Source organism: Pelmatolapia mariae, linkage group LG10_11 (genome assembly GCF_036321145.2).
Source record: "Pelmatolapia mariae isolate MD_Pm_ZW linkage group LG10_11, Pm_UMD_F_2, whole genome shotgun sequence".
NCBI lineage: Eukaryota > Metazoa > Chordata > Actinopteri > Cichliformes > Cichlidae > Pelmatolapia > Pelmatolapia mariae.
The window spans coordinates 28765001-28780381 of NC_086236.1; the positions used below are offsets into that span (position 1 = coordinate 28765001).

General features: G+C 40.3%; 1 protein-coding gene across 7 annotated transcripts in view; it reads right to left on the reverse strand.

Moving 5' to 3' along the window:
• Positions 1-9612, reverse strand: part of LOC134637454 (RAC-beta serine/threonine-protein kinase-like) — a 31677-nt gene extending 22065 nt beyond the window's left edge. The window contains exons 1-6 of one of the 7 annotated variants that reach the window (XM_063487884.2): positions 9503-9606; positions 7769-7898; positions 7524-7652; positions 7271-7382; positions 6846-6996; positions 5926-6057 (exon numbers count right to left, since the gene is read on the reverse strand). In XM_063487884.2, coding sequence (XP_063343954.1) covers positions 5926-6057; positions 6846-6996; positions 7271-7382; positions 7524-7652; positions 7769-7814 — 570 coding nt within the window. In that variant the 5' untranslated portion in view covers positions 7815-7898; positions 9503-9606. Of the gene's footprint in view, positions 1-5925; positions 6058-6845; positions 6997-7270; positions 7383-7523; positions 7653-7768; positions 7902-9344; positions 9477-9502 lie in introns of those variants that run through there. The other 6 variants (XM_063487887.1, XM_063487888.1, XM_063487882.1 and 3 more) reach the window with 6 other exon arrangements.
• Positions 9613-15381: the final 5769 nt, after the last annotated feature.

Consider the following 15381-nt stretch of genomic DNA (forward strand, 5'->3'; position numbering starts at 1 on the left):
ATAGTGGCACAAAAATAACGCCATACATTAACAGCTCCCACAGTTTCTGTGCTCACTGCAACATGTTTTGCATTTATATGGTACCGTAAGGTACCATATAAATGGTACCGTAAGGTACCATATAATGATAAATGAAAAATGAATGAAAACAGCAAAACAGCATAATTGGTTAATTGGTGATTCTAAATTATGAATGTGAGTTTGAATAGCTGTCTTTCTCTATGTGTTAGCCCTGGACAAGCTGGTGACCTGTTCAGGGTGCACCCTGCCTCTCACACTAGGACAGCTCCAGCCCCCCGCCTCCGCGACACTGAATTGGATTAATGAAAAAGAATGGATGGATGAATAAAAACAACAATTGTTATGTGGTGGTCAGTATTAGGGTTGGGTTTAAAAAAAAAATCAATTTTCAGCAGATTGATATTGATATCGACTCATTAAATCCTGAATCAATTTTTAAAAATAAATATATTTTGCCAAAAACGCCAGAGTCTCAGCTTAAAGCTCACAAAACTATTTCAAGAACCACCAAACAGCTAAAACGGCAAATGAGAGCAGGTACACGGATTCCACACAAAGATGTAAACAAAGTGCGGATCGTTCACCTGATGGCACGTACACAGATGGTGCTGAAAGCCAACACATCACAGATTCTGATGCTGCAGGTTTTGTCACTCTCCGACCAAAATTCACTGAACCCGCAGCAAGAGAAGATCCAAACTACGCTTAACGTTTGATAAACATCATCATTAATTCCCTCTTACATTTGCGGTTTTGCTTCCACCACAATAAAATCACACTTCCTGCACAGCTCTCTCTCTCTCTTAGTGTACTTCAAAACCAGTTTCTATTCTCAAATCTCTGATTTCTCCATTATTCACTTGATTATTGTGCTTTCATGCTTATTACACGGTTATCTGCTATAAAAAGCCAGGCCAAGAAAATCTCTTTCATGTTTTTCTGTGTTTTATCCTCAGTTACTTTGAAGCGTCAGCTTTGTTTTTATACACAGATATAAAAATAGGGATATGTACTGCTCTTCTTGTCCTTAGCGGGCGACTAGCGGCGGTGGTCTGCCGCGCAACCAGTACGCTGCTGTAGGTGCCGCAGGTTCTCTTGCTTGACCAACGATTATCTTCCACGCTTTTCGATCTAAGGCGATGGTTCTTGCCTGCTCGAGGTCAAGTCAAAGGGCCTTCAAATCATCCTGGATTTGTTTCATCCATGTCTTCTTTGGTGCATTTCGATGGACCCTCCAATCAGTGGGGCGGGTCAACCAGAGTAGGCCATGGGGGTAGCGGCTCGGGTCCATTCGACAAATGTGGCCAAACCAACGGAGTCGGCGGCGCTGGGTTAGGTCGCCGATCGTCGGTTGGCTGCCGCAGCTGGTGAGGATGGTGTCATTCGAATGACGGTCGCGAAGGGAAACGCCGAGAATGCATCTAAGGCAACGCATTTGGAAAACTTCGAGCTTGCTCAGGTCGTGTTTGAGCATTGTCCACGTCTCCGCGCCGTAAAGTAGAATGGGCAGGATCAGGGTTCGGTAAAGACGGATCTTTGTCGCCAATGAGATGTTGTTCTTCTTCCAGACGCACCAGCACAGGGAAGCGAATGCTGCCGCCACCTGCCCAATTCTGGAGCGTATCTCCACTGATAATGCCACTTTCTTCTCCTCGACGAGGGACCCCAGATATTTAAATTGTTGGACTTGTTTGATCTGCACACCGTCGAGGTGGACGATCGTTGGTGAGCCGTCGGTGGTCAGGACTTTGGTCTTCTCAGCGTTAACCTTGAGGCCGTACGGTTTGGAGTGCCGGGCGATGTCATAGAGGATGTGAGTTGCCTCGGTGTCGTCTTCGGCAAAAATGGCGCTATCGTCAGCGAACATTAGATCGGTGATAAATCGATCGGTCGAGGCTTGGACTCCGCGGCGGCCCTCGAATGCTTTGCGCATTATCGCATCGATGACGATGTTGAACAACAGCGGTGACACCACATCACCCTGCCGGACCCCTGTCATGATGGGGAATTCTTCGGACACTTCGTCATGAATACGTACCTGGCTGGTCGAGCCATCGTAGGCGGTTTGTAGTAGCTCGATGATCTTCACGTATGTGTATGTGTTCGGCTGCCAAAGCCCTCCACAAGGCCGGCGGTCGATGCAATCAAACGCAGACTTGAAATCAATGAAGATGATGACTGTTCGGCGTCCGCATCTGATCCGTTCCTCCATCAGTCGACGTAGGGTGAAGATCTGGTCGCTGCAGCCTCGTCCGGGTCGGAACACGGCCTGTTCTTCCCGGCTGGTCATCTCACGGTGCTTTTGAAGGCGTGATTGAATTATTTTCATAAGGACCTTGCCGACGATGGACAGTAAGCTGATGCCCCGGTAGTTTTTGCATTCTCGGTTGTCGCCTTTCTTTAGGATAGGAATGACAGCCGCCTTCTTCCAATTTGCTGGTATCACATTTGATGTCCAGGTCAGTTTGAATAACAAGTGTAGACGTATGATGAGGACTTCTCCTCCAGCTTTGAGGGCTTCTGCCGCCACATGATCAAGGCCAGCGGCCTTGTTGTTCTTTAGTGAATGGATTGCAAGTTTGACTTCTTCTACCGTTGGTTCTGCATCAGACATCGGCACCGTAGGAGGGTCGATGATGGGCGGCGCTGCGGCCGGACCTTGGGGCGGATCGTGATTGTAGAGTTCATTGAAGTATTCTTTCCACCGTTGCAGGCGCTCCGCAGTTGACTTTACAAACGAGCCATCCACCTTCCTGATGTTATCATTCATCGTCTTGCACTTGCCACTGAGACTACGTATGGTCTGGTACAACACCCTGTAGTCTTGTCGTTCGGCCGTATTTTCAAGTTCCTCAGTGATTTTGTTCCAGTACGCCTCACGGTCTGCTTTCATCTTCAGCCGCACCTCACGGTTTAGCCGACGATACTTTTCAAAGTTGGTTAGCTTGGCCTTCTTGCGTTCAACGACCAGGTCGAGACACTCGTCCGAGATCCATGGTTGTGTGCGACGCCGGGCGGGTGGGCACAGCGGCTTGGCGCAGTCCAAGATGGCTTCCGATATTGTTTGCTCTTCTTTGTTGGCATCGTCGCTCAGGGGGAGGAGGGCGAAGCGGTTCGATAATGCGATCTGGAATTCTTGACGGCGGTCATTGTTGTTGAGGTGACGCCAGCCCAGCCTGGGCGGTTTGGGTGTCGGCTTCTTCGCTCGTTGGAGCTTCAGGCGCACTCTGGCACGGACAAGATAGTGATCAGAGCTGCAGTCGGGTCCGCGCATTGCCCGGACATCTTGCAAGGATGATCGGAACCGGGTGTTGATAAGCACATAGTCGAGTAGCGCCGAGTCGTTTCCTCTTGGGTTGAGCGAGTGTTGGAATAGCATGTTCCCGAGGACCAGTTTGTTGGCGGCGGCGAATGACAGCAATCGTAGCCCGTTGTCATTCATTGTTGCATGGCCGAACTTTCCCATCGTCGATTCCCAGCCAGTGCGGTCTTCTGGGACGTGGGCGTTCATGTCGCCGGCGATCATGATCATGCCGGTTTGAGGTAGGGAGTCCAGGACGTCTTGCAGGCGATCACAGAAATCATCTTTAGACGCGTCGGAGTTCATTTCGGTCGGCGCATAGACCACGATGACGTGTAGCTTGATTGTACCGTTGACAGTTAGGATGGCGATACGGTCAGATATAGGTTGGAAGGCGACGACGCTCGCAGAGAACCGATGGTGTACCATGAAGCAGACTCCGGCTTCTCTTTTGTCGCCGCCCGAGTAATACAACGTCATCTTTTCGTACGGTGCCAGTTCCAGTCAGCCGAAGTTCCGATAGGGCCGTTATCGAGACGTTGAGTTTTGAAAGTTCACGGGCGATGATCTCCTTCCGCCCAACATGGTGACCAGTTCTGACATTCCATGCTGCAATGTTGATCGGCGTCTTGGGCATGAGACGATGAAATTGATGGCCAGTAGTCCATTTCCCACCAGCGCCCTGGGTCCCCAGCGCTGGCGCATCGGCTGCCCCGGATGCGGTAGCATTGGTTGATATGTACTGCTAAATGATCAGAAATATAATTCCTGACTGTCTGAGTCAAAATTAAATTGAATTGAGCTGAATCGGGAATCGAATCGAAACGAAACGGGACCTTGTGAATCAGATTCTAATTGATTATAGAAATCAGTGACGATACCCAGCCCTAGTCAGTATGGTCACTGTGGTGGGGTTTGTTGCTCGGCTGGAAAGGAGGGATGGCGCAGTGGGTTCAGGGGGCAGCGCCAGAGGAGGTTTCCCAACACAGCCTATTTAAGCAGCATGCCAGGACCCAGAAGGGAGGAGAGATTTGGAGGGCTGGTGACAGTTGTTCTGCATCTTGTGCAGGTTGATAGTTAGAAACAATCTAATGGCAAGAAAGGATTCAACATCTGCAGCGTGATGCTAGCGACAGCCTCATTGCTTCTGGACAGATAAGCTAGTGAGATTTCAACAAGATAACATTACTCTGATAGTTATTTAAAAAAAAACAAAAAAAAAAAACACCCACCATACACACTAGATATACACTCAACACACACCTGAACAAAAGAAACTGAAAAGAACTAGGACCTGTAACAACTTGGGTATATGGACTGACAAAAAAGGACTGCTGAACACCTTTATTGCTGTAATATTGAACAAATGTGTTTTATTGTTTGTGCTTTCACTCCTGAGTCGATACCTCAAGCAAATAGGCCAAAATATCTATGTTCAGTCTTTCTTCTTTCTTCGTTTCAGTTTTATCAGTAGCATTTTCTGCTTTGGTTTTACTGCCGTAACTACAAGATAACTGCAGACCACTCAGAAATCCTAAGACAAGGGTTGTGTAGCTCTATCCTGCAACTATTGTGACTTGCCTGTTCAGTGCAGTCAATTACTTCTCTGCATGTTTGGCTACTTTTTCTGCCGCACTGTAGCATCAATATAAGGGTTCACCAATGGCAGCAAATTCCTGAAGGGAGATTGCTGAAACTATTGGATTGAACATGTGGTTTGTATAGCTCAGTACTCTGATAGGGTTACAGGGTTTCAAAAGTTCTCTTAAGTTAGGTATTGCCTAAACACTGAAAAGTAAGCAATTTTAAACTGGATCTGAAATGAACTGAAAGCTAGTGTAAGGAGGCCAGTACAGGTGTAATGTGTTCACACCATTTCTTTCCTGTCAAAAGGCAACCTGCTACATTTTGAACAGCTTGTAGGTGACGAAGTAAGAACTGATCAGAGCCAATTATAAAGAGTTATAATAGTTTTGACAAGAAGTAATAAAAGCATGAATTACTCTCTAAAAGTAATGTGCCGTAAGGTAGGCCTTCACCTTACTGAGGAGCCACAGCTGAAAGAAACTTGTCTTAACAACAGAGCTAATCTGTTTATGAAATTTTAAAGCACTGCTAAAAGTCACACCAAAGTTACATGCAGCTGGATATAAGACAAAAAGAGGCTAAAAAACCCCCAATGCGCTGATATACCCATCTGCCATATCACATCTGACTTATCATGTGCACAATCGGACCAGACACAGACTGAGTGAGAATGTTTCAATAAGATCAATAAATTCTTTGACCAAGAGTCTGGATTCATAATGGACATGAATATTAAAATCACTGACAATCAGGAACAGATCATAATTCAATGAGCAGTGTCTTTCATAACTAATGACAAAAATATTTTAGTCAAGCCCTATAAACACTAATTTTCAAAATGAGCCAATAAACATTATACTAGAAAACAGGAAGCCAATGTTGATGCTGTGCCGCACTCCTGTCTTCACACACATTTCGCAGCATTCATCTGTTAAAGTAGGACAAGTCTTGCAGCAGCAAAATGGCAGAAATATATCAATTACAACTGCACCAATTATGTCAATACACACACTTACCTTGGCTATTATCACCATTTTGCGCAGTATTTTCATGGCATAATGTACTCCAGTTGTCTTTTCTTTGACAAGAATCACCTTCCCAAAGGTACCCTTTCCAAGCAGCTTCAGATATTCAAAGTCACTCATTGTCTGTAAAATATACAACTCATTCATTGCGGAAGTGTGTACATTTTTTTAATTAAACAAAATAATCTTTTAAAGTTACGTACATTTAGAAGTAAAATATATTATGCTGTTCATTTGACATGAAATGAAAAGTTTCGTTCTTTGCATCCTTGTTCCTTATGTCCTAATGCAAATAGCAGACTGCACATAAAACTATTCACCTAATCACTGTGACATATCTTATTGGCTATTATTAAGGCTTAAAGCTGAGCCTTGATGCTTTGAAACCACACCAGTAATGAGCAAGCAGTGGCTCTGACTGTGAAACGGAGGACCTCTACACTAAATGGCTAATGACTTATCAATCACAAAGAATAAACACCTGAATAGACTGACTAGATTTCTCTCTTACTCTAATAACATTTAAAATGAACTTAACTAACAAATAAGACCATAAAATAATCAGGAAAGTATTTATTGAGGTTATACAGCAAGCAGACATGCCAAGGGGCCACTTTCCCCCACACTTGAACACTACAAGATGTCTTTTTGCTACCACTGCAGTCCCAATGAATGCTGGCATTGGGTTTACTTTCCAATTCTAAGGATAATGATTCTGAGGAAGCCAGAGACAATTACATATCACGGTTTGTATGATGTAAGAAATATCCTTTCACAAATCTATACTGATATTCCTGTTTGCACAACACATTGCTTCCCTGATAGTTTATGTGAGACCAACTGAAACTGGCCTGACTTACAGTAAGTAGCAGTTTTTATCAGCTCAAAGCTGTATCAGCTTATTCTCTCACCACTTTGGTGCGGCTCTTGGATATAACTGCCTCCATCTCCACCAGGCTGCTTTCGTTTGGTGAGCTGAGAACATCCATTGGTTCCTCTTCCCCCTGTTCCTGCATTTTCAGACTGTTCGCTACATACTGGATTGCCCTTATCCACCCCTCTCTGAAATGTAAAAAATATCACAAATTGCCACTCGGCTATCCAATCCGTAAAACTGTGAAGAGCATGAAATCACTGTATCATATACATCAATACTGGAGAATTTGGCATGACTTAGTAATTGTCAATTAAAAAAACATTAGATGGAGTCGAAGTATTCTAAATGACAACTAATGAATAATGGATACATGAAAATGCACATCACAGTACATAAAACACAAAAAGTGCATGCCAGGATTTGACAAGGATAGTAAGAAATGTCATTTACGGTTTTTACCTCTCTTCGTTGCTTTCTACATGAAAAGTACGTTCAATAACAGTGGTCCACTGCAGACAACGGATGACAAATGTATTAGGCCTGGGTCTTTCAGTCTTCATTAACTGGCATTCTGTTAAAAATACAATTATCATTCATATTTACTTGAAGGTGGTTAGAAGGGACCAGAACTGAAAAAACATACAGGAAGTCTTGAAAACTGAAAGCATCTGACATAAAGGACGGCCACTCTTCAACATCTTAAAAGACTAACCTGCCACTGAGAAGTTGTTCAGTGGTGGGGAAGTTTGGTCATTCAAATCTGGTTTCTCTTTGTAACCGATGAAAGAGCCATCGCTCTTTAGGATAAAATACCTAGGCCTCCATGTTTTGATATATTCACCTGGATCAAAAATGACAAATTAAATCAACAGTGCAACTATACGATAAATAACTGGCAACAGACAACAGATTTCCCATCTTATAACACAATTTTATAACAATTTTCATGATCCATACCTCTTTTGTGAAGCCATCCCTCTCTCACTATACTGACTTCATTCATGGTAAGGGACTGCCCAGAGAGAGTCAGAAGGAGGAAAAGTGGATTCTTACTATGTTTAAGTCTCAGTCACAGTGACAACAGCACCTACTGAATGAAATAAGCAGTGCAACAAAATCAGGAATGACATTAAATATTTTCCATAGAAAAAAAACAAAGAAAAAAATTAACATTCAGTCAAAAGCTGACTAAAAAATAATCATCTTAAAATGAAAGAAAACTCATTTAAGACCTGATAATATAATATCCAGATGAGAGTATCTGGATTTCGTCAATACTGACTGCAGTCAGAGTATTAACTAAATTTAAAAAGCTTATTTAAGATATTTGTTAAATGTTTGCTGTCTTGATGTTGTAACAGACTATCAACTTTAGGATTAAACAATTTTATCTTAATTTACAAATTTAAAGCCTAAAGCCTCATACTTGCTTCACTGTCAAGCTGAATGATTTATATTGAAAAAGATGGGTGTTGGAATAACATAAAAAAGACCGACCGATGATGCTGTATCCACTATATATTAGAATCGCTAGAAAGAAAGAAAAATCTTCGTATCATGGAAACCACACAATATTTAACAAGCTATTACAATATTTTCAAACTTGATAAGAAATTATTGCATATTCACTGTCTATTTATTCGCTAATCGTTTAATCATTTATGATTGTCTCGACAGGTTTCTGTAAATGTATACTATTACTCTTTTTTACTCGGAACATAAACTTACATATCAAGGGGACGAAACCTTCCACTTTATAGAAGTGATGGTGAGTAACATTTAAAATGGCATATCTTAGCCCGTTCCAGCTAACGTGAAGGCTCCACCGAATGAGCGTTGGCTCATACGTCGCCCAGCACCAATCCGGAATTTTAAGTATTATTAAAAAAAAGGGGGGTTTAGCATATGAAATGAATGCATAAGTCTGCCGGATGTTAACGTACATTACAGTACAATTCCTGCAACGTGAGTGTGTAAGTTTATCGCTAGTTTTGCTGCAGAAGGATACCAGCGGCAGGTATCACATTTACAAACATCGCGCAACATTTTAAATGAAAGCTCACTACAAAACTCGCAATTTGTAGTAATTCCAGCTAAAAAACATATAATACCATTCTAATCCTAGTCTCATTGTTTCTCGTCACTCGGCGGGGCAGTTAAGTTGGCTTGCAGTTAAATACTCAAAGCAGATAATTTACTGTTAACATACAGCGAAGTTTGAAAGCACACGTTACAAAAAGCTTTAAGTAAAGAAATGTATATACAGTTAATAACTTAACGTATTCACACTGAATCTATATTAACAGACAAGCGAACGTCAAAAAACGATACTTGTCACTTGAGTTGTGTCAAAAGTCACTTTGCTACTTATAGCTTATTATCACATATTAGGTTCTTATTTTACAGCCAGTCATAGTAGTGCTTTCCATACTCGAGTTTTATGGGGCTTCACACCGAACTCTAATATTAGTAATGATTCCTTGAACTATAATAAATTCATTTTTATTTTTATTATTAGAAAAAAATGTCTTACGTTAGCGATCATATGCCTTCTTGTAGGGGTTGCTGAAATAGCCCTGATAGCGATTATCAAATAGCAGTTCTACCTAGCTATGAGTTAAAAGTTTGTCAGCTAATCTTTTAACTTGATATATTTTGCACAACTTAATTATGAAACATAATTTAACGCACATCTCAGTGACTTTATCCCACACAGATTTCGTTTCAATGCAGCTTTCACAGTTTAGTTCCAGAACAGGCCATCCACCGAGGAAAACGCCGTGGAAGTTTCTTCTTCGTAGTTTAGGTCACATAGTTGTACCTCTTTACGCAAGTATCGCCTCCTGCAGGCAGCATGTGTGCTTGTTCTTTGTTTTGTTTTTTTATGCCATTGTTCCCGGAAGTTAGTAACATACACTGGCCGCGCCATGAAGATATTGGAACACTAATGTTTGTGATGCTTTTTTGAAAAGTTAATAACTCAGAACATAAGTCTGTATGTTATAAGCACACATAAATTCAATTAATTTGTATCTGAAAACATGTTAGTGGATCAGCCACCAATGATTTAGGGCTTTTTAACTAGGATAATACTGTGAGCAAACACATACCCAGATACCCAGTAACACCTAATTCACTGTAAATTATGTTCTCTTAATGTTATTTTATCCAACATAGTGAATTAGTTGTTGCTCATTTGATGGTGTTAGTGACATTATGGAATCCAGTTTTTCAGCCTGTTTAAAGTCTTTCCACTGGGAGTGTGATCAAATTAATGCTGGACTATGTTCAGGGAAAGGCTATTTCTGTTATATATGGCTATAATTATAAATTCAGAGAGGATATTTGAGATTGGAAGTAAAAAGTCACCAAATTGTTTTTTGTTTGTTTGTTTGTTTGTGTATTTTAGCTTTTTCCTGTTGACTGTTACCACCTGTATTTGGTTGCTTCTCAGCTGATAGAAAAAGAAAAGTGAAAGTGAGGGACCCAACTGAGACTGGAAGTACAATAAAATTTAAAATATGTCACAAGCTAAACGCTTAAAGTTTTGTACCACTGTATTAGGCGATTCAACACCAAATACAATATTAAAGATGCAAGCAGCAATAAGAGGGTCCTTGCACCCTGCTGCTTGTCCAGGCCAGCCTCAGTCAACTGTGCTGAGGTCAAGCTGGGTGACTATACTCACGCAGTCATGTGTTTATTTTCAGTTCAGTACGTTAACTGGGTCTGGCATCATTTACCCTACTGAACACCATCTATGGCCACTAGGTGGCAATTGTCTAACCATATGTCACACTGCTGTATATCTATGGAACGCCAGGACTGCCATAATGAATTAATTAAATACACCATTAAATAATTAATTAAATGTGTCAATAATTAATTAAAATTGGAATTAATTAATTAAATACATAGTTATGACACAATTAATTAATTATTGACACATTTAATTAATTATTTATGTATTTCACATTTTAATTAATTATTGACACATTTAATTAATTAATTATTGACACATTTAATTAATTATTTATGTATTTCACATTTTAATTAATTATTGACACATTTAATTAATTATTTAATGATATATTTATTTATTTCATTTTGGCAGTCCTGGCGCCTGGCTCTCATCATGAATTAATTTTATCTGTCAGCCTCAGGGGGCGGGGTTAACGCTGATCGAGTCAAAACCATTGCTTTGGCCTGGTGGCCATTGTTTTTAGCACACAACAACCGGCATGTGGAAACTAACAGAACTGAACTTTGAAAAACCCTGTTTGTGTGTCACCAAATACCGTTTTAATATTTTTTTAGCCAAGAATGTAGTGGTTTAATCTTCATATGTCTGGTCGGTTTGTCAAGATACAGCCTCTTTGCAAAAGTGCTTCGATGATTTCGGAGATGTCTGCCCAGTCTCACGGCAAAGCGTGGGATAGACCCGCTCGCCTCGCAAGCAATCGAGCTGTTATTACCGCCGACAAAGCGCAGGCCCCGGTACACAGCTGTAATAACCCCCGCTGACACTGACTTCTTTTACTGAGGTTATTTATTGGGGTTTTATTTCCTGATGTTCGTATGTGTTCTACGTGTTTCAGTCGCCAATTCTGAAGTATAACTAACATTAAAAACATGTTTAAGGAGGAGAGAGAGAGCAAATAAATTCGATTAACAGCTGATCTTTGGGTTTTTGTTCAGTAATCAGCGTGACCTGCGTATAATCGCAGAAGAGAGATAACGTTGGTGTTTCCGTCATGTAGTAACTGCTGGCTTTAACTGTACAAAGGTTGTTCGACACTATGAAACACATACAGACTTCATGATGTTCGGCTAATATTTTTAACGTGAATATTAATCATGTGTTGGTATACCACGGAGCGAGGTCAGCATATCCACGATATCTTCAGCTCTCTGAGTTAACCCAGAGTTTCACAGCTGACTATCTAACTGTCATCTACGAATATGTCACGGGTCATATCAATATGATTTTACAGAAAAGCATCCTTAATACTGCCAACTATTCCAGAGACTTGAAAATCTACAGCATAAAGAACACAAAAATATAGCAGTATAACGCAACACTGTAACAGAGATGAACCGTCAGTTTGTCACAGATCAAAGTGGAATGAAAGTGATCGGTTGAACAGGTGTTCATGATCTGTGTTATCTGCATTTTCATCAGTGTAAGAGACTCAGCAGCAGATTAGAATAACACTTATACATTTAATAAATTACCAAATGAATCCACGATCGAACCTGTTCCGACAGTTTGAGTTTGTATTCCCTCAGCTGCAGACTCGCTGCTGTTTAAATGTTTGAGAGGAAGATTAGATATAAAGCAAACGTCAAACATAGACTCAGTCTGCGTTCACATTTGATATGAGGCCAGGACGGATAATGGCTGTGTCCTGTTTTAAGATCATACATGTAAAATTGTTGTCTGACCTCCGTCGATCCAGCCGCTCAGAGTCCGTGGTTACCATGGTTACTGCATAAGCAGCTGTAATGTAAACAATACGCAGCATAGGTGTTTATGTTTTTCATTGCAAAAGAACTGTCTGAATGGGTAACTGACGTTAACTTGGATAAATTATAGTTAAGGAGTATCACAGATAACGCCCACGTGAGCTGTGTGACTGTTCACCACTACACTGAAATCAGTAGGCTATTACTGAAATACACGTGCTATATCATAAACTATGATATAAACAGGGAGGTCCTATTAACATGTTTAGTTTTAAAGGACACCTTCCTGCCTTTAGTCTCATTCATGAGCAGTATTAGTTTTCTTCTAACATCCAGAAGTCTGCACGATGTGTTTCATAGTTTGTAACAAACCTTTGACAGTTAAACATAACATGACCGAAAAAGAAAAAAAAAAGAGAGAGAGAGAGAGAGAGAGAGAAATCACACAAATTATATGTTAACCTCATTTATTTTTAGTTAAGTAAACTCTAAAAATTCTAACAGACAGCTGGTGCTTAGAATACAGTTGAATAACTATTAAAAAACAGATGATATAATATTTCTGTCCAGGTTGCAGTCTTCATGATGAACATGCTGTAGGAAACTCTGCTCCTCTCGCTGGAAATGCGCCTTCTCTTTCCTCTTTGAATAAAAACATTTGAAAAGTCAGTTTAATCTCAAAATTTACTGTTAAATCCGAAACACACCAGATAAAGAAAAGCGAATAGTTCAGTCTAACACATGTGCCAGTGAACCATTAAACGTCTGTAAAACTCTGCAGTTATGAAACTTAACTTTAACCTCAGCCAAACCGATTTGCTCAGTTGTAAATAAAACAGCGAAGTAAACGTGACCCGACAGACAAAACCTGAGTGAATTAAGTCCAGCGTTTAACCACTGAGAGCTAAAACTCAGGTGAGGTTTCAAAGCTGTGTGCGGTGATTGGACATCAGCCACCGATAAAGTGGGTTTGCCTATAAAGTGCTCTGTAAGGAAACAAGCTCCAGCAGCTCTGCGCTCGGGAGAAATACTATATTTACTTATCTTGTGCAGAAAAATGCGCTGACATTGCGTTATATCGAGCACCGGCTGCCCAGTTAAACTGTGACTATCACCAGGTAACGTGGGCGTGTTTCTTGAATCAGCAGCAGGTGTTAAACAGCTGACAGGTGAGGAGGAGAATGTATGCAGGTAAACTGACGGTCTGTTGAGCTGATCGCTGGTTTCGTGAGAAAAATGTCAGCTCGTTCTCTATGTTACAGAAGCACAGAGACACAAGACCAGGCGGAAAGAGACGATCGTTCGGTGAAAATGAGAATATGGGAATGCAACATGTGGAACACAGAGAGTGGAATATGTAAACAAACCGGTTAACGTAACCCCCTCGGTGCACTCTGCATGCTGACTGTTAGCAGAGCAGTGAAATCTCTGAAAACATCTGAGCACTTTTGCAAACATGTTCTATGCTGACAACCTGACCAGACATGTGAAGATTGCGGCGCGACATTCGTGGCTAAAACACTGTTAAAAGTGTAGTTGGTGACAGAAAAACGGGGTATTTTAAAACTACACCACCACCATTGCTGCCTGTGATTTGAAATGCATTCTGGGATACCTGGCTGCCTCAAGTCTACAGAAGCAATCGATTATCTAGGATCGACCTGTTTTGACTTACATTGCACGGCAACCAATCAAGTGTTAGAGAAGCTGCATGGGCAGCGTTAATCCCGCCCCCTGAGTTTGATGGGTGAGTCTGACAGATAAAATTAATTCATGGTGAGAGCCAGGCGCCAGGACTGCCAAAATGAAATAAATAAATATATCATTAAATAATTAATTAAATGTGTCAATAATTAATTAAAATGTGAAATACATAAATAATTAATTAAATGTGTCAATAATTAATTAATTAAATGTGTCAATAATTAATTAAAATGTGAAATACATAAATAATTAATTAAATGTGTCAATAATTAATTAATTACATGTGTCATAACTATTTATTTAATTAATTAATTCCAATTTTAATTAATTATTGCCACATTTAATTAATTATTTAATGGTGTATTTAAGTAATTCATTATGGCAGTCCTGGCGTTCCATATATATCATGTGTGGAACCAACAGTTAAAATTTCATTTATATTGAATAATTATAACCTACTGTATAGTTCCCTGTTGCCACAAGTTAGCGCCATATGTGTGACACAATATTGACAAATACAGTCTAAGTCACTTGGAAAGAAACTGACTGGACTTCTTTAAGTTTCTTGAAGACGTTTCACCTCTCACCTGAGAAGTTTCTTCAGTTCTGAAAGCAACTGACCATCTTTGAACAGAGGGGGCAGCTTATGACACCAACTGGCTGCCACCTATAATGCAGTTTTAAGGTACCTTCCCAGGCACCCGAGTCCCCATTCACATCTTGTGAGCTCAATGGGTCACATAATAAGGTGGGGCAAGGTCTCACAATGGTTTCACCTGAAACCTCTGCTGATAATCCTAAAAAGTTGATTCTGCTCGTCTGGACACTATGTAAGAATGAACAGAATCAACTTTTTGGTATTTCACTACCTGGATGATTGAGCATGCATCAAGACTGTGCGGATAATGACCAACAGCCTTTTTTTTTTTTACATCTTCTTACATGTGGTGAGGCACATTATTATTGACTAATAGTGGGTCAATGACCCTCTTAAGAGGCAATGCTCACTAGGGATTAATACTTTATTTACAAATGGTTAATCCATCATTTATAAAGTAGAAAAGATAAAGCAGAAAACATAAAAAATTAAACATTTTTTATGGCCTTACTAAGCAAGACTATTCGTATACACCTATATAAATGACATACTAAGGAGGAACAATACTTTATGATTGAGTTTTAACTAATACTTCTTTAATGCTTAATAGTGTGTAGATATTATAAAATGCCACCTAACTTTTTAAATTTTTATTAACTTCTATTTTTTTTTAAATCAAGTGTATGTGACCTACATTATATTAAAAACATTATAAATTCAGTTTTTACCCGGTTTTAATGAAAAATCATACACAAAATTTGCTTGCTTGTCACAATTTTTATTATTTTTTAACAAGATAAGC